Source organism: Malus domestica, chromosome 03 (genome assembly GCF_042453785.1).
Source record: "Malus domestica chromosome 03, GDT2T_hap1".
NCBI classification, from domain to species: Eukaryota; Viridiplantae; Streptophyta; class Magnoliopsida; order Rosales; family Rosaceae; genus Malus; species Malus domestica.
This window is the reverse complement of record NC_091663.1, coordinates 1061010-1080728: the sequence shown is the minus strand read 5'-3', so window position 1 is coordinate 1080728 and position 19719 is coordinate 1061010. Positions and strand designations below refer to the sequence as shown.

General features: G+C 42.3%; 1 protein-coding gene across 8 annotated transcripts; it reads right to left on the bottom strand.

Moving 5' to 3' along the window:
- Positions 1–29: 29 nt before the first annotated feature.
- Positions 30–19413, bottom strand: LOC103418665 (putative disease resistance RPP13-like protein 1). Of its 8 annotated transcripts, none has more exons than XM_070817997.1 (12): positions 15339–19412; positions 14877–15246; positions 14669–14791; positions 14419–14548; positions 14153–14290; positions 13937–14063; positions 13406–13565; positions 4830–5096; positions 4489–4689; positions 4166–4294; positions 3970–4048; positions 3780–3873 (listed from the first exon to the last, which is right to left on the bottom strand). In XM_070817997.1, the coding sequence occupies exon 1, from the start codon at positions 19272–19274 to the stop codon at positions 15387–15389; it is 3888 nt and encodes a 1295-aa protein (XP_070674098.1). In that variant the 5' UTR covers positions 19275–19412; the 3' UTR covers positions 3780–3873; positions 3970–4048; positions 4166–4294; positions 4489–4689; positions 4830–5096; positions 13406–13565; positions 13937–14063; positions 14153–14290; positions 14419–14548; positions 14669–14791; positions 14877–15246; positions 15339–15386. The 8 variants fall into 8 exon arrangements, 7 of the variants coding, with proteins under 7 accessions (XP_070674099.1, XP_070674098.1, XP_070674094.1 ...); XM_070817993.1 differs by having other exon boundaries at positions 4830–5093; XM_070817996.1 differs by lacking the exon at positions 13406–13565 and having other exon boundaries at positions 4830–5099.
- Positions 19414–19719: the final 306 nt, after the last annotated feature.

The window sequence follows — 19719 nt, the reverse complement described above, 5'->3', positions numbered from 1 at the left end:
GTCATGTGGATAGCACTTGGCAATTGTACGAGGGAAAACTTGTAATTGTAAAAGTTCAGAAAGGTGATCGGCATTCAAGTTCGAGGAAGGGGACAAATCGACAAAAACCTCAACTATTACTAAGATTAAAGTTTTTTAGGGTCTGAACCCAAAAAGGAATTTGCTTTTTAACTAAAAGTGTGCTAGTTGTTACCATCGAAAGAATAATGTACAAGACGATAGGGTGTCGAAGAGTGGCCTCATCAAAACCTTGTTGGGAATTTCAACCCAACTGAAGGAAAAAGAGTACCACGCACCAACAATTTACAAGATACGACGGTCTAGCTTCTATTAACTAAAACATCCAAAATAATGTCCAGGGGAGTCGTCAAACTATAGCAACTCTTGATATCGTGCAAGTCTATGTGCAACCTTTTAGGCCTCTCGTCTCACATAATATTGGGCCAGACGCAGAATAATCCTCCTCCTTTTGCAACAGCCCTGCCAAAGCTAGAGTGCAATGACTCTCCACTTCCACAGCAGCAGCCTCCAAATCAGCCACCATCGGCAGCCAACGACGTAGGGCTCTGGCCTCAATGTACGTGGTAGAGGAAAACGAACTCCACACGCACGCACTTGGCTGCACAGGCAGCAACAAAGTGTGCATTTGACTGCATTAGAATCAGAAAAACAAATACTATATATTAAGAGAAACAATGAATGGACCCCTTAGCGATTGGGAAATTTTGCTGCTATGTGCGATAATATACATGAAGCATTACTACGGTTGAGTTGCTACTTACCAAGAAGGTTTCTAAATTTAAGAGCCCGCTGCTCCAACTTTACCCATCAAACTTGGGTTAAGGCGAAGCATCATCTATTTCTCCACTGCATCTTCCTCAAGAGCGGGAAAGAACGCAGAGCTTTACCTTCACACGCTTTCTACAGTTTAATTCTGAATCGAACTGTGAAAAGCACGTTTTCTCTCAAATCCATTTCAATAGGATGCCAACTCAACTGCTTCCCTTTTTCATACCTCAGCTTAACAAGATACTCCTAAATTCAAAGATGAAGAAATTATTATGGATACATTTATCTTAGAAAACAAGCAAATAGAACTTAAAACAAGAGAGTGGTGGAAAGCTCAATTACAGCTCGTCTGCAGTGCTCAACGTAAGAATTATCATTCTTGTGAAATCAGTAGCACACCAGCCAACCACTTATTCTAGTAATATTATTTACTGGAATACCAACGCAAGCATGAGAATAGTGCTACAAGGATCAAGCGAGCTGTTCCACCACTCTGTCTGTACAAAAGCATATCTGCACCCATTCGTAGATGAGAGTGACATCAAGAGAAGATAAAAAGGCATGCCTCTCATATTCAAACTACAACAGCATTAGAAAAAACAGCACTCCAGGGGTTACCTCTCCAACGTAAGTAAAATTATATTCATGCCAGATAGCTGGAGCTAGCACCATTCAAGGACAACTAATTGATGCATGTTAAATCGTTGGCTGTAGATAATCCTCTCTTTACATTTCCAGAGTTTGCCATCTGCATCAATAAAGCCGACAAATACGTTGGTCCCATCGAATTGTCCTGACTGATTGCATAGTTGAATTACAATGATACATAAAGGAAGCACAAATTGCACTCCAAGTGTTCAACTACTTACACTGAAATCCGTAGATGCAGCAGCCAGCCACCAAGTCTAGTAACACTGGCATTCTAGCAACCGATGCCAATAAGCCATGCTCTCTCCAACCATTGTGTTTGCAGAGAAACATATGTATATGCACCTACCACAAGATGACAGAGGCATTGAAATATGAGTAAGCATTCCGTCATATGGAAACCACAGCAGTATATATATACACAAGTACCTGAGTGGTTGATGTAAGCTAACATCGTTTTCCCCCTGATAATCCTATCTTTGCAGTTCAATAGTTTTCTCTCTGGATCGACGAAGTCCCGCATACATTCAATCCTTATATAGCTGTTGAAGAGAGCTGAGGTCTAGAGGTTCAAGTCCCGGCAGGAATTGCAAGTGGGAGGCGTTGTAAGTCCATTTCCGTCCAAAAGATTTCAAACTTGACAGTCCAGAAAACCAGAGCACCATTTGATAATCCTATCTTTATGGGTTTGCTTGCTCGCTGCATCAGTGAAACCGATATATCTGTTAGTCCCATCACACCTACCACAAGATTAGAGTTATGTCGCAAACGAGAGAAGTATGAGAAAACCATCATCCAGGGTTTTACCTCTTGTCATGCAGGAGAGTCATATATATCCACCCCCAAGTAGTTCCACAGTATCAGACTACAAATAATTCACTCCCCTCCCACTCTCCTGTAATTTCATCATAATTAAACTCTGAAACTTTAATTTAAGCTGGAATATTGCTGAGGACAATCAATTTAATAATAAATAAAATAGTACCTGGCTTTTGTCTTGAGAGTTGAGAGTTGAGAGTTGAGAGTTGGAGAGAGTGAAATGAAAGCTCACAAGATGTTGACTTCTCCATCTATCTCTATGCAAGGAATGCGAGCTATGTTCTCATACCTCTTCTTCAGATACCTCTTCTTCAGAGAAGGACAACCCCAGATGTTCAGATAAGAAAGAGATTCCGGAAAACCCTCTTTTGGCAGGAATTTGAGACTTTCGCACTTTGAAATTTGTAGCTTTTGAAGAGAAGTGAGGTGCTCAAGTCCCTTTCCGTCCAAAGATTTCAGATACCAAACATGAGAGATTTGGAGAGTGTGAAGAGTGGCAGGGAGCAGCTGTTCATTGAGCAACGTCTCCAGCAGATCCTTGGTTCCTTCGATCCGAAATTGTCGAAGAGAGACTAGCCCTTGCAATCCCCATTCCACTGAAGGCCTCAGTCTCTCACAAAATTCAATCCGAAATTGTCGAAGAGAGACAAGCCCTTAGAATTACTCTCCACTTCCACAGCTGCAGCTTCCAAATCAGCCACCATCCGCAGCCAACGACGTAGTGCTCTGGCCTCAGCGTACCTGGTGGAGGAAAATGAACTCCCCCGCGTGCACTTGGCTGCACAGGCAGCAACAAAGTGTGCATTTAGCTCATACGATTCAGAAAAGCAAATACTATTAAGGGAAACAATGAATGGACACCTTAACGATGGGGAACTTTTCTGCTATGTGCGGTAATGTACACGAAGCACTACCACGGTTGAGTTGCTACTTACCAAGAAGGTTTCTAAAATTGAAAGCACGTTGCTCCAACTTTCCCCATCAAACTTGGGTTAAGGCGTATCACCGACTATTTCCCCATGGCATCTTCCAGACTTCCTCTAGATTGGTTAACCAATCAAATGATCGCCTACATATATAGTGAGTGAATCTGCAATGTTCAAATAATTTTTTTCTTCGTTTGTTAACTTGCTATGCAAGTCACACGACATCACAAGACATCACGCATGCTAATATACAGAAAACAAACCTCCGAGTCCAGATGCAACTTTCAATATTCTCTTGATTTCTCATGAAATCCACAATGGTGAGAAGAATGCTATAACCTCTCAGTTCCTTTGGATCACTTCCGGGAGAAAAGATGTTCATACGCAGCAACAATAGGCACAATTTCTTTTAAAGTATGTGATATATATTATTCTTTAAGGAGACTATGCGGATTCTGAGTTTTGATGAAAATGTAGGAAAAGAACACAGAGCTTTACCTTCACATGCTTTCTACCGTTTCATTCTAACTCCAAAGTGAAAAGCATATTTTCTCTCAAATCCATTTCAATAGGATGCCAACTCTCAACTGCTTTCCCTTTTCATACTCAGCTTAACAAGATACTCCTAAATTCAAAGATGAAGAAGATTTTTCCGTACCAGCATCTTCTACCTATACCGCAGTTGAAGCACCTAAAGGAGATTTTGGTGTCTTTCTGGTCAGTAATGGTTATCTTTAAAACAAGCAAACGGAACTTAAAACAAAAGAGTGGTGGAAAGCTCATTTACTGGAATATCAACAAATGCAAGCATGATGACAGTGCTACAAGTATCAAGCGCGCTGTTCAACCACTTTGTTTGTACAAATCTGCACCCATGCGAAGATGAGAGTGACGTCAAGAGAAGATGAAAATGCATGCCTCTCGTATTTAAACTATAAACAGTATTTAGAAAGGTAAAAAAAAAACATCATTCGAGGGGTTACCTCTCCGATTAAAGGAGAATTATATTCATGCCAGATAGCTGGAGTAGCACCATTCAAGGACAACTAATTGATGCATGTTTAAATTGTTGGCAGTAGATGATCCTTTCTTTACAATTCCCGAGTTGCCATCTGCATCAATAAAGCCGACATATATGTTAGTCCCATCGTTACACTAAAGTGTTCAACTGCTCACACTGAAATCTGTAGGCGCAGTAGCAGACAGCCAATGAGTCAAGTAACAGTGACATTCTAGAAAGCGGTGCCAATAAGCCATGCTCTCTTCAACCATTGTGTTTGTATATAAACATTTGTGTATAACCTACCTCAAGATGACAGAGGCATTGAAAGATGAGTGAGCATTCCGCCGTATGGAAACCACAGCAGTACATCGGAGAAACAAAAACATCATCAAGGAGCCCATGCAGGGTGAATCATATATGCGAGAGATTGCCGCCGCACCAATCAACAACTAGTAATTGATATGTAAGCTAAAACCGGTTGCTATTATATTTGATGAAACTGTCCTGAAATTTCAAGAAACATGTAAATGTTAGGGGAGAAATGAAAAATAAGAGAAAGAAGAAAGGGTAGCACAGTTGCATTATACTGCTAAAAAGTAATTTAACAAAATTAAACGCAAGTGGTCATATATATACATAAGTACCTGAGTGGTTGATGTAAGCTAACATCATTTGCCCTCTGATAATCCTATCTTTACAGTTCAATAGATTTCTCTCTGGGCCGATGAAGTCCAACATACATTCAATCTTTATATAGATGTTGACGAGAACTGAGGTCTGCAGGTCCCTGTTGAATGTCCATTTCTGTCCAAAGATTTCAAACTTGACAGAAAACCAGAGCACCATTTAATAATCCTATCTTTACAGGTTTCCTCTGTTTGCTCACCGCATCAATGAAACCAATATACCTGCTACTACCATCACATTGTCCTGATTTAGTATATAGTTGAATTGAACTGTCAAAGAAAAAGACTGATATATAAATGCAATATACAACAACAACAACAAAGCCTTTTCCCACTAAGTGGGGTCGGCTATATGAATCCTAGAACGCCATTGCGCTCGGTTTTGTGTCATGTCCTCCGTTAGATCCAAGTACTCTAAGTCTTTTCTTAGAGTCTCTTCCAAAGTTTTCCTAGGTCTTCCTCTACCCCTTCGGCCCTGAACCTCTGTCCCGTAGTCACATCTTCGAACCGGAGCGTCAGTCGGCCTTCTTTGCACATGTCCAAATCACCGAAGCCGATTTTCTCTCATCTTTCCTACAATTTCGGCTACTCCTACTTTACCTCGGATATCCTCATTCCCAATCTTATCATTTCTCGTGTGCCCACACATCCCACGAAGCATCCTCATCTCCGCTACACCCATTTTGTGTACGTGTTGATGCTTCACCGCCCAACATTCTGTGCCATACAACATCGCTGGCCTTATTGCCGTCCTATAAAATTTTCCCTTGAGCTTCAGTGGCCTACGATGGTCACACAACACGCCGGATGCACTCTTACACTTCATCCATCCAGCTCGTATTCTATGGTTGAGATCTCCATGTAATTCTCCGTTCTCTTGCAAGATAGATCCTAGGTAGCGAAAACGGTCGCTTTTTGTGATCTTCGCTAGATTGCTCCGGTCATTAGTGTGGATAAGTATATAAATGGATAGAGATAGGAAAGCAAACACAAGATGTACGTGGTTCACCCAGATTGGCTACGTCCACGGAATAGAAGAGTTCTCATTAATTGTGAAGGGTTTACACAAGTACATAGGTTCAAGCTCTCCTTTAGTGAGTACAAGTGAATGATTTATTACAAATGACATTAGGAAATATTATGGGAGAATGATCTCGTAATCACGAAACTTCTAAGTATCGGAGTGTGGTGTCGTCTTGACTTGCCTTATCTGTCTCATAGGTAGATGTGGCATCTTCTCTGGAAGTACTCTTCCTCCATCCAGGGGTGGTATCTTTAACTGGTGGAGATGCACAAGGTAATGTATCAATTTCACTTGAAGCTTACCTGTAGTTTCAGGCTTGGTCAAGCGCGATACAAACCATGTAGTAGGAGTCCCCCAAGTCGCCGAGCTAGGGGGTCTGCTGAAAGAGGTGACAGACAAGGTAAGCAATCAGAGCTCCGACTGATTGTTCACCTTCTCCCCATCTTGCAGCAGCATGAAGGATAAAGAGAAGAAAAATGAGAAGAGATGATATGAGATACTTTTGCTTTTGAAGAAGTAACTTTCCACAGGCTTATTCTTGAACTGAGCTGAAGGGTTTTCTGGTTTCCTCCAGAGTATAAGGCCGACTGGAGAATTTGAGGGTCAAAACAAGTCCATCAAATCTAGAGTACGTTCCACCCTGCTGATATGGGATACTTTTGCTTTTGACAGAGTAATGGATGTATCGGCACGTGTGCTGTTACGCTTGTCTCCACATGCTTCCTTGTATCCTTCGCACTTGCCCTATCTGTTCCTCAAGCAGATGCGGAATCTTCCCTGGAAACATAAGATGTTGAAGATGAGTACTCGAGAGCAATGCCAGGTAAGTAATCAGGTAAGGGGTTCCAGGCAGTCAGTTCCTGGCTGGAAGCTTGATTCCAAGTGCTGACTGATTGCTCTCTTTCTCCTTGTCTTGCAGGTAAAAACAAGGCCAAAGGAAAAGACAGGGAAAAAGCATGATATGGGATACTCTTGCTTTTAACCCTGATGATATGAGATATTCTTGCTCTAGTATAGCTTGTTTGCAGAGGTATTATCGAGGGGAAAGAAAGCTGAATATTTCGAAAGGCTTCGTTGGGAGTGCCCTCTCAGATATGATGAAGGGTTGAGCATTTTTGCAGGTCTGCCTGTCCGTTGGGGATGGAGGTCGACATATATAGGAGTCTCCCTAACAACAAGTAGTAATGCTATTCCTTTACCCTGCTTGGTCATAGCACGGTAGTGGGAGCTGCCAGTCTCACATATTTTAACTCTGTCAGAGCACTTTGAAAAAAGTGGTATGTGGTATCTGGCTCTCGAGATTCGGAGTACGATGCCTCTTCGATTTTTGAGAAAGCAATCATGCTGGGGGTCTGGCTCTCGAGATTCGGAGAGCAGTGTCTCTTCGATTTTTGAGGAAGTAATCATGTTGGGAGTCTGGCTCTCGAGATTCGGAGGGCGGTGCCTCTTCGATTTTGGAGCAAGCAATCTTGTTGGGAGTTGTCTCGAATGTGAGTAAAGGTTGGGCATGTTTGCTAGTCTACCTTGCCACGAAGCACAAAGGTTGACACACAGGGACTTTCCAATTATCCAGCAATGGTACTGTTCCTTTACCCTCTCTTCGATTTTGAGAAAGTAGTCATGTTGGGAGTCTGGCTCTCGAGATTCGGAGGACGGTGCCTCTTCGATTTTGGAGCAAGCAATCTTGTTGGGAGTGTTTTCTCGAATGTGAGTAAAGGTTGGGCATGTTTGCTAGTCTACCTTGCCACGAAGCACAGAGGTTGACACACAGGGACTTTCCAATTATCCAGCAGTGGTACTGTTCCTTTACCCTTGTGGGTAATAATATGGTAGCTAGACCTTCAAAATTTATGTGTCTAAACTTTGTTAGTGCTGTTTCTTTGCTATTCTTTTACCTTTCTTGGTCAGAGCGATGTAGTGGGAGCTGCAAGCTTCACGTGCTCAACTTTGGCAGAGAACTTTGGCAAAGTTATCTGTGGTACCCATGAGCTATTGTTGCGTGTGGGAAGTGGGTGATTGAACAGTAAGATTCATGTGCTTTCTACTTCACCAGAAGTCTTCGACAGAATGCCCATAATTTCTGCAAAGCTGGGTGTGCGTGTGACAGGTGCTGACAAGGCTAAAAAAGTAGGTGCCTCTTCGATTTCTGAGATCGGCCCTCGTGGTCTCTGAGCAGCCCAGCTTTTGAGAAAGCGAGCGCCTCTTCGATTGATTCGGAGAACGATGCCTCATCGATTTTTGAGAAAGCAATCATGCTGGGGGTCTGGCTCTCGAAGATTCGGGGAGCAGTCTCTTCGATTTTTGAGAAAGTAATCATGTTGGGAGTCTGGCTCTCGAGATTCGGAGGGCGGTGCCTCTTCGATTGTGAAGCAAGCAATCTTGTTGGGAGTGTTTTCTCGAATGTGAGTAAAGGTTGGGCATGTTTGCTAGTCTACCTTGCCACGAAGCACAGAGGTTGACACACAGGGACTTTCCAATTATCCAGCAATGGTACTGTTCCTTTACCCTCTCTTCGATTTTTAAGAAAGTAGTCATGTTGGGAGTCTGGCTCTCGAGATTCGGAGGACGGTGCCTCTTCGATTTTGGAGCAAGCAATCTTATTGGGAGTGTTTTCTCGAATGTGAGTAAAGGTTGGGCATGTTTGCTAGTCTACCTTGCCACGAAGCACAGAGGTTGACACACAGGGACTTTCCAATTATCCAGCAGTGGTACTGTTCCTTTACCCTTGTGGGTAATAATATGGTAGCTAGACCTTCAAAATTTATGGGTCTAAACTTTGTTAGTGCTGTTTCTTTGCTATTCTTTTACCCTTCTTGGTCAGAGCGATGTAGTGGGAGCTGCAAGCTTCACGTGCTCAACTTTGGCAAAGTTATCTGTGGTACCCATGAGCTATTGTTGCGTGTGGGAAGTGGGTGATTGAACAGTAAGATTCATGTGTTTTCTACTTCCCCAGAAGTCTTCGACAGAATGCCCATAATTTCCGCAAAGCTGAGTGTGCGTGTGACAGGTGCTGACAAGGCTGGAAAAGTAGGTGCCTCTTCGATTTCTGAGATCGGCCCTCGTGGTCTCTGGGTAGCCCAGCTTTTGAGAAAACGAGCGCCTCTTCGATTTCTGAGATCGGCCTTCGTGGTCTTTGAGCAGCCCAACTTTTGAGAAAGCAAACGCCTCTTCGATTTCTGAGATCAACCCTCGTGATCTCTAAGCAGCCCAGCTTTTGAGAAAGCAAACGCCTCTTCGATTTTTGAGCAGGCGCCTCTTCGATTTCTGAAGCTCCGTCGAGTGCAGATTTTTATAGGGGCTGGCATTAAGTTCCAAAGCACACTTGAATCTCCACCAATAGAAGCTTCATTCTTGCACTTCTAAGATCTTGATTTGTCCGACCACTTCTCTCTTCAACAACTTTGAAAATGTCTGGCCCCTCCGACCGTCGTTTTGACTTGAACCTTGTTGAAGAGGCAGCCCCGCCTTCTCCAGACAACATATGGCGCCCATCCTTCGTCTCCCCTACTGGTCCTCTTACCGTTGGGGATTCCGTGATGAAGAATGATATGACCGCTGCGGTGGTGTCCAGGAACCTTTTCACTCCCAAAGATAACAGACTACTTTCCAAACGGTCTGATGAGTTAGCTGTTAAGGATTCGCTGGCTCTCAGTGTTCAGTGTGCAGGTTCTGTGTCTAATATGGCCCAACGCCTATTTGCTCTAACCCGCCAAGTTGAATCATTGGCGGCTGAAGTGATGAGTCTCAAACAGGAGATTAGAGGGCTCAAGCATGAGAATAAACAGTTGCACCGGCTCGCACATGACTATGCTACAAACATGAAGAGGAAGCTTGACCAGATGAAGGAAACTGATGGTCAGGTTTTACTTGATCATCAAAGATTTGTGGGTTTGTTCCAAAGGCATTTATTGCCTTCGTCTTCTGGGGCTGTACCGCTTAATGAAGCTCCAAATGATCAACCTCTGATGCCTCCTCCTTCTAGGGTTCAGTCCAGTACTGAGGCTCCAAATGATCCCCCTCCGGTGCCTTCTCTTTCTGGGGCTCTACCGACTGCTGAGACTTCTCCTAAGCAACCTTTATGAAGGCTCCCTCTTGTGTGTTTATTTTGACTCATGTATATGTACATATTTGTAGCTTATTGGGGATATCAATAAATAAGCTTTCCTTCATTTCAACGTACTGTGTTAAAAACACCAAAGCCTTCTTCGCTAAGTTCTTTGAATTTTCTTTTGTTGAAGCTTGTATGTTGAAGCTTTCTGAGTGGAACATGTAGGTTGGGGTAGTGTTCCCTTAATTTTCCGAGTGAGGAAAACTTCTCGGTTGGAGACTTGGAAAATCCAAGTCACTGAGTGGGATCGGCTATATGAATCTTAGAACGCCATCCAAGTACTCTAAGTCTTTTCTTAGAGTCTCTTCCAAAGTTTTCCTAGGTCTTCCTCTACCCCTTCGGCCTTGAACCTCTGTCCCATAGTCGCATCTTCTAATCGGAGCGTCAGTAGGCCTTCTTTGCACATGTCCAAACCACCGTAACCGATTTTCTCTCATCTTTCCTTCAATTTCGGCTACTCCTACTTTACCCCGGATATCCTCATTCCTAATCTTATCCTTTCTCGTGTGCCCACACATCCAACGAAGCATCCTCATCTCCGCTACACCCATTTTGTGTACGTGTTGATGTTTCACCGCCCAACATTCTGTGCCATACAGCATCGCCGGCCTTATTGCCGTCCTATAAAATTTTCCCTTGAGCTTCAGTGGCATACGGCGGTCACATAACACGCCGGATGCACTCTTCCACTTCATCCATCCAGCTTGTATTCTATGGTTGAGATCTCCATCTAATTCTCCGTTCTTTTGCAAGATAGATCCTAGGTAACGAAAACGGTCGCTCTTTGGTATTTCTTGATCTCCGATCCTCACCCCTAACTCGTTTTGGCCTCCATTTGCACTGAACTTGCACTCCATATATTCTGTCTTTGATCGGCTTAGGCGAAGACCTTTAGATTCCAACACTTCTCTCCAAAGGTTAAGCTTTGCATTTACCCCTTCCTGAGTTTCATCTATCAACACTATATCGTCTGCGAAAAGCATACACCAAGGAATATCATCTTGAATATGTCCTGTTAACTTATCCATTACCAACGCAAAAAGGTAAGGACTTAAGGATGAGCCTTGATGTAATCCTACAGTTATGGGAAAGCTTTCGGTTTGTCCTTCATGAGTTCTTACGGCAGTCTTTGCTCCTTCATACATATCCTTTATAGCTTGGATATATGCTACTCGTACTCCTTTCTTCTCTAAAATCCTCCAAAGAATGTCTCTTGGGACCCTATCATACGCTTTTTCCAAATCTATAAAGACCATGTGTAAATCCTTTTTCCCATCTCTATATCTTTCCATCAATCTTCGTAAGAGATAGATTGCCTCCATGGTTGAGCGCCCTGGCATGAACCCGAATTGGTTGTCCGAAACCCGTGTCTCTTGCCTCAATCTATGCTCAATGACTTTCTCCCAGAGCTTCATTGTATGACTCATTAGCTTAATACCCCTATAGTTCATGCAATTTTGTACGTCGCCCTTATTCTTGTAGATAGGCACCAAAGTGCTCGTTCGCCACTCATTTGGCATCTTCTTCGTTTTCAAAATCCTATTGAAAAGGTCAGTGAGCCATGTTATACCTGTCTCTCCCAAAAGTTTCCACACTTCGATTGGTATATCGTCTGGGCCTATTGCTTTTTTATGCTTCATCTTCTTCAAAGCTACAACCACTTCTTCCTTCCGGATTCGACGATAAAAAGAGTAGTTTCTACACTCTTCTGAGTTACTCAACTCCCCTAAAGAAGCACTCATTTCATGTCCTTCATTGAAAAGATTATGAAAATAACCTCTCCATCTGTCTTTAACCGCGTTCTCTGTAGCAAGAACCTTTCCATCCTCATCCTTGATGCACCTCACTTGGTTTAGGTCCCTTGTCTTCTTTTCCCTTGCTCTAGATAGTTTATAGATATCCAACTCTCCTTCTTTGGTATCTAGTCGTTTATACATATCGTCGTAAGCCGCTAACTTAGCTTCTCTGACAGCTTTCTTCGCCTCTTGCTTCGCTTTTCTATACCTTTCACCATTTTCATCGGTCCTCTCCTTGTATAAGGCTTTACAACATTCCTTCTTAGCCTTCACCTTTGTTTGTACCTCCTCATTCCACCACCAAGATTCCTTTTGGTGTGGGGCAAAGCCCTTGGACTCTCCTAATACCTCTTTTGCTACTTTTCGGATACAACTAGCCATGGAATCCCACATTTGGCTAGCTTCTCCCTCTCTATCCCACACACATTGGGTGATTACCTTCTCTTTGAAAATGGCTTGTTTTTCTTCTTTTAGATTCCACCATCTAGTCCTTGTGCACTTCCAAGTCTTGTTCTTTTGTCTTACTCTTTTGATATGTACATCCATCACCAATAAGCGATGTTGATTAGCCACGCTCTCTCCTGGTATAACTTTGCAATCCTTACAAGTTATACGATCCCCTTTCCTCATTAGAAGAAAATCTATTTGTGTTTTTGACGACCCACTCTTGTAGGTGATCACATGTTCTTCTCTCTTCTTAAAGAAGGTGTTGGCTAAGAAGAGATCATATGCCATTGCAAAATCCAAGATGGCTTCCCCACCCTCGTTTCTCTCCCCAAAACCATGGCCACCATGAAAACCTCCATAGTTGCCTGTCTCCCTGCCCACGTGTCCATTTAAATCTCCTCCTATAAATAATTTCTCCGTCTGAGCAATTCCTTGCACCAAGTCTCCAGAGTCTTCCCAAAATTTCTCCTTCGAACTCGTATCCAACCCTACTTGAGGTGCGTACGCACTAATCACATTGATAAGTTCTTGTCCTATTACAATCTTGATTGCCATGATTCTATCTCCTACTCTCTTGACATCTACAACATCTTGTACCAAGGTCTTGTCCACGATGATGCCAACACCGTTTCTCGTTCTATTTGTGCCCGAATACCAAAGTTTAAACCCTGAGTTTTCTAGATCATTTGCCTTACTACCAACCCACTTAGTTTCTTGTAGGCACATAATATTTATCCTTCTCCTCACCATAACTTCCACTACTTCCATAGATTTTCCCCCCGTTAAGGTTCCTATATTCCACGTTCCTAAACGCATTTTGCTCTCTTGAACTCTACCCTTCTGTCCTAGCTTCTTCACCCTCCCCCGTCTAATAGGATCAAAGTACTTCTTTTGTGTGTCCCGGGTAAAGTTGATAGGAGCATATGCTCCCAAACAACTTTGAGTGGAGTCGTTCGAAAAGAAGTTTCTATGGCCCCCTTGCTCATTTAACACTGCATCCGGGTGCCGATGGAGATACAGCGACCCTTGCTCACTTATCACTGTGCTCGGGCCACACAGCGCGCCACTTACGGGTGACGCCCTAGCTTTAGCGCGATTTTGTTCTGGATTCATTTTCATAAGGATTCGACGTGATCATGGAGTGCCGGCTGTCGACTACCTGACTACAGCTGATCTGCAATTTTCCACCAGTGAAATCCTCCTTATTATAAATGCAATCTAGCAACGCATTGTACATGCTGGCATTCAAGCAAGCTCAGCCATTAGGCACTCTTCAACTGTTGTGTTAGTAGAGAGAAACATATCTCCTGTGGACCTACCTGAAGATTACAGTTACAGTGAAAGATGAGAAAGTTATGCCACAAACGAGACAAGTATGAGAGAACCCTCACATGCAGGAGAATCATATGTATCCACCCCAAGTAGATACACACTATCATACTACAAAAAAGTCACTCCCATCGCATTCTCCTGTAATTTCATCGGAATTAGACTCTGAAACTTATATTTAAGTAGGAATATTGTTGCTAAGGAAAATCAATTTAATAATAAATATAACAGTGAAAGATGTTCATAGGCGGCAACAAGAGGCATAATTTCATTTAACGTATGCGAAATATATTTTTCTGTAAGGAGAGTATGTAGATGCCGAGTTTTGATGAAAATGTAGGAAAAGAACGCAGAGCTATACCTTCACACACTTTCTACTGTTTCATTCTAAATCGAACTGTGAAAAGCATGTTTTCTCTCAAATCCATGTCAGTAGGATGCCAACTCAACTGCTTTCCTTTTTCATACCTCAGATTAAAAAGATACTCCTAAATTCAAAGATGAAGAAATTATTATTGATACATGTATCTTAGAAAACAAGCAAATGGAACTTAAAAACAAAAGATGAAGAAATTACCGCTCAACTGCAGTGCTCAATGTAAGAATTATCATTCTTGTGAATTCCGTAGCACACCAGCCAACCCCTTATTCTAGTAATATCATTTACTGGAATACCAACAAACGTAAGCATGACAAAAGATCGAGCGTGCTCTGTCTGTACAAAAGCATATATGCGCCCATTAGTAGATGAGAGTCACATCAAGTGAAGATGAAAAGGCATGCCTCTCATATTTAAACTAAAACAAAAGTAATAGAAAAAAAAAACGTCATATCAGGGGTTACCCCTCCAATTAAAGGAGAATTATATTCATGCCAGATAGCTGGAGCTAGCACCATTCAAGGACAACTAATTGATGCATGTTTAAATCGTTGGCTGTAGATTATCCTATCTTTACAATCCCAGAGTTGCCATCTGCATCAATAAAGCCAACAAATACGTTAGTCCCATCGTGTTGTCCTGACTTATAGCATAGTTGAATTACATTGTTACCGAAAGGAAGAACAAATTACACTCAAGTGTTCAACTACTTACACTGAAATCTGTAGACGCAGCAGCCAGCCACCAAGTCTAGTACACTGGCATTCTAGCAAGCGGTGCCATTAACCCATGCTCTCTCCAACCATTGTGTTTGTAGACAAACATATGTATATGTACCTACCACAAGACGACAAGAGGCATTGAAAGATGAGTAAGCATTCCACCATGTGGAAACCACAGCAGTATATATATACACAAGTACCTGAGTGGTTGATGTAATCTAACATCGTTTTCCCTCTGATAATCCTATCTTTACAGTTCAAAAGTTTTCTCTATGGACCGACGAAGTCCCACATACAGTCAATCTTTATATAGCTGTTGACAAGAGCTGAGGTCTAGAAGTCTAGAGGCAGGAATTGTGAAAGTGGGAGGTATTGAAAGTTCATTTCGGTCCAAAAGATTTCAAACTTGACAGTCCAGAAAATCAGAGCACCATTTGATAATCCTATCTTTACAGGTTTGCTTGCTCGCTGCATCAGTGAAACCATCATCCAGGGTTTTACCTCTTGTCATGCAGGAGGAGTAGTTCCACAGTATCAGACTAGAAATAATTCACTCCCCTCGCCACTCTCCTGTAATTTCATCGGGATTAGACTCTGAAACTCTAATTTAAGCTGGAATATTGCTGAGGACAATCAATTTAATAATGAATAAAAAAAAGTACCTGGCTTTTGTCTTGAGAGTTGAGAGTTGGAGAGAGTGAAATGAAAGCTCACAAGATGTTGACTTCTCCATCTATCTCTATGCAAGGAATGCGAGCTACCTTCTCATACCGCTTCTTCAGATACCTCTTCTTCAGAGAAGGACAATCCCAGATGCTCAGATAAGAAAGAGATGCCGGAAAACCCTCTTTTGGCAGGAATTTGAGACTCTCGCAGTCTGAAATTTCTAGGTGTTGAAGAGAAGTGAGGTGCTCAAGTCCCTTTCCGTCCAAAGATTTCAGATTCGATACATCAGAGATTTGGAGAGTGTGAAGAGTGGCAGGGAGCAGCTGCTCATTGAGCAACGTCTGGAAGAAATCTTTGCTTAATCCGAAGATCTGAAATGATTGTAACGTCTGGAAGAAATCTTTGCTTATTCCCAAGATCTGAAATGATTGTAACATCTGGAAGAAATATTTGCTTCCTCCGCAGATCTGAAATGATTGTAGGTTGGGAGGCAAACCCCCTTGTGCAAATGACACCACATTTGGAAGACTGGATATCTCCAAATGTTGAAGGGCGGTGAGGGTGTGCATTCGGTCCGGCAACAACTTCAAATTCTCGCAGTAAGCGACTCGAAAGGAAGTGAGGTTGGGAGTGCGCAATCCCCCGTCGGGAAAAGAGACAAGATTTGGACATCCCCAAATAATCAGGGAGTTGAGACGGCTGAGATTTTCATCTGCTCCTCCTTCAACAGAAAGGGATTCCAGATTCCGACAAACCCTTATTTCAAGAGATGAAAGTTTGGGGAAAATGCCCAAAGGGAACGACCTCAGAGAATCACAGCTCTCATCAAGATACAAAGACTGAAGGGAAGTCAATGTGGCCATCATCTCACGTGATAGGAATTCTAATTTCTCGCAGGATATAATTCGGAGTGACGTCAGCGTGGTGGGCAGACCATTTGTAGGGAACGACAAGAGTGAGGAACATCTCCATAATGTCAAACTTTGAAGACGATTGCTGTTGTGCACCATTTGCGGCAACCACTTAATATCAACAGACGTAATACAAAGCATCTGAAGCGACAGCAGCGTCTCCGTCGACTCTAGTAACAATGAGAGACCCGGGCATCCCCTTATTGTCAGTATTTCAAGAGATCCTCGTAAGGACTCAGTGTTCAGGGTATTACTGGCCCTGTTTTCATGTAGAACCTCACATTTGTACACATAAAGTGTTTTCAAGGAAGGAAGATGAGTGGGCAAGTTTCCTCTCAGCTTCGGACACTCGGATAATTTCAACTCCTTAAGACGAGGAAAGTCTGGACTTTCACCTCCACTTGGACTAGGCAGCCATTCCTCCCACTCTGGCATACTTGAAAACTCTAGCTTCTCTAAAGATTGAAATGTTTGATTTCCCCCGTACAACTCAACACCAACACTCACAACTGATTTCATCCCTTCTACATACAACTCTTTGAGAGCAGGTAGCTGACCAACTGGTGGCAATGAACTGCAATTATCACAATCAATGAGACGCATCACTTGTAAGTTGGAGAAGGACGAGTCTCCCACCCAACTTGGGAAACTGATTCCACCATAACACCTAATGGTTAGTTTCACCAAATTTACCGAAGGTTGTAGTCTTTCGAGCACATATCTCTCTTTTACCGAATCATCGGAAACATCATCACCCCATGCCAACTCTACCTCATTGAGATCTTTCTTATCCTTCAGCAAGGCATCAATAGCACCTACTACATTTTGCAGATTCAAGATAGAAATTTTTCCTCTAAGGTGCGACAACTCCCTCAATTCTCCAATGCTTGACCCAGTAGATTTCCCCAACACAAAAGCTGTCAGTGTTCTCAGGCTTTTTAATCTACCCATATGCACAGGCATTTTTTTTATGCGAGTTCCGCCAATATCAAGATGACGCAAATGAATTAATTTCCTCATGTCTGCAGGCAGTTTAACAAGAGAATAACAACCTAACAACAACAGTGTTTGTAAATTGTAGAGGGTACACACTGTATCTGGTAACCTTTTAATTGTCGTATGAGAGAGATCGATGTAGCGCAAGTGTATGTGATTACCAATGGAATTAGGTAACTGATTGATATTTTGATATCTTGACAATGATATTACCCGTAAATATTTTTGTGTTGGCAGAAAATCATCTTGAACCTTATTGCTTACATATACTTTGTCGTCACTTATGTCATATGGTGCTAAAGACACTGGAAAGAATGTGTGCAAATACTTCACTCCATCTAATGGCTGAAATTTTGAAGATGTATCAAATTTTCCTCTCATATACGAGAAGTGGCGAACTCTTTTACGAGCTTCCTGTGAATGCTCCAGATCCAACCTAAAACAAAACTCTCCAGACACAAACATAGCCAAGTCATTGATGAGATCATGCATGGTGAATCTTGGTGGATCCAATCTTGGTCTTTGAAACAGTGATCGAGATAACAGTTCGTCAAAGTATCTTTCACCAACCTCCTCCATTGTATTCCCACTCTCTAATTGTGGAATTAAACCTTCTGCCACCCATAGTAGAATTACATTTTCCTTTTCCAATTCATAGCCCTTTGGAAAAATTGAGCAATAAGCAAAGCATCGTTTCAAGTAACTTGGAAGATAATGGTAACTCAATCTTAGAGAAGGAAGAACACTATTACTGTGTGGTAGATCCCAAAAATTGCTCTCCAGTATGTGATTCCATTCCTTGTAGTCTAGGTTGCAACCTAAGAGACCCCCTAGTGTTTTTGAAGCTAAAGGCAAACCGTTGCACTTGTGTGCAATTTTCTTACCAACTTCTTCCAAGTCTGGATGTGCAATGGAGTTTTCATTTCTAAATGCATGTTTTGCCAGTAACAACCAGCAATCATTGTCCGACAATTTTTCCAAGTCATGAATTGGAATAGTATTGTGCACGATGGATGCAACACATCTACTCCTTGTTGTTACAATGACCTTGCTTCCCTTCGCCCCATAAGTGAAAAGAGTTCGTAGACGGCCCCAGTCATCATAGCTCTCATTCCAAAGGTCATCTAGGACAAATAAAAATGTATTTCCCCTTACTTGCTCCCTTAGTCGAATTTCAAGGGTATTCATATCTGAGATATCCCTCACTTGTTCCCTCCTTACTTGTTCCCTTAGTCGAATTTCAAGGGAATTCATATCTGAGATATCACAAGATTTCTCAGTGATTTGCTCAGTAAGGGTCTTAATCACCCTCAAAGCATCGTACTGTTCGGAAACACAAACCCAAGCATGAATGTCAAAATGCTCTTTAACTTTTTCATCATTGTAAAGGAGTTGAGCAAGGGTTGTCTTACCAACCCCGCCCATTCCGACTACAGGGACTACAGAAAAATTACTGCTACTTCCATTGTCAGATAGCAGCAGTAGTTTTTTTAACTTTTCTTGATCCTTATCCCTACCATAAGGACAGAATCCTTCCTCAACTACAGAAGTTGTGGGAGTTCTTTGTGAAACCATGCGCCCAATACCTTCTCTAAGGCCAAGGCGATTTCGCTGTTCTGCAAGGTGTTCTAACCTCTGAAATAACTCCTCTATCCTACCATTCATGCCTTTATAATTAAAAGGATTACGAGAGGTAGAGAGGAAGTTGCACACCTGGGTTTGCTTAGTCTGATCTTTCACCTCGTGACGCAAAGCTTCAGTCTCGATCTCATCCACCAAGTCCTCGGCTTCGAACACAGCATGTTTGAGCTCGTCAAGCCACATCCCGACGGCAAGGTTGACAATATGCTTCTCCTCTGCGTCGTTGAGCACTGCATGAAGTGTAATCAATGTCACCTTCAGTTTGTCCATGAGCGGATGGTTGAGTCTTCTTGCCCGGAAGAAGTCCACGAACTCTCCCGAAGCAATCTTTTCGCACAGCACCTGGATCGAACCGGAGAGCAAAGCCTCTCCAACCAAAGCCATTTTCTCTTCGTGGCAAAAGGAGTACTTTTGATCTAGTATTTGAAGTTGAAAAACTGAAAATTCTTTGTGAAATTCAAGTAGAGAACTAGCAAAGCCTGTTAAGATTATTATATGGCACAACTTACTTCAAGAATAGTGAGACGACTTGCTATTTTTTGGTCAATAATGCAGTGGACCACACACGGCAAACATGGTGGTATTTGGTGGAGGTGCTTTGATGAAATTTCAGTAAAGTAGAGTGTAAAGGAATAATATGTCGGTTGGATGACATTTTACTGTGTATTTTGGTGGTGGTCATGTTAGGAAAGTCTATCAAAAGCATTCAGAATGAATTATACCTACATATTTTCAATGAGTTATTAATCCGTACGTGTTAAACTGTTATTTGTTCAAATGAGTCGAACAATGTCCTTGATTGTTGAGGTGTTTTATACAAAAAGAAAAT

Excerpts from the sequence above, each read along its gene's own strand:
- LOC103418665 (XM_070817998.1), bottom strand. The coding sequence starts at position 19,274 with ATGGCTTTGGTTGGAGAGGCTTTGCTCTCCGGTTCGATCCAGGTGCTG.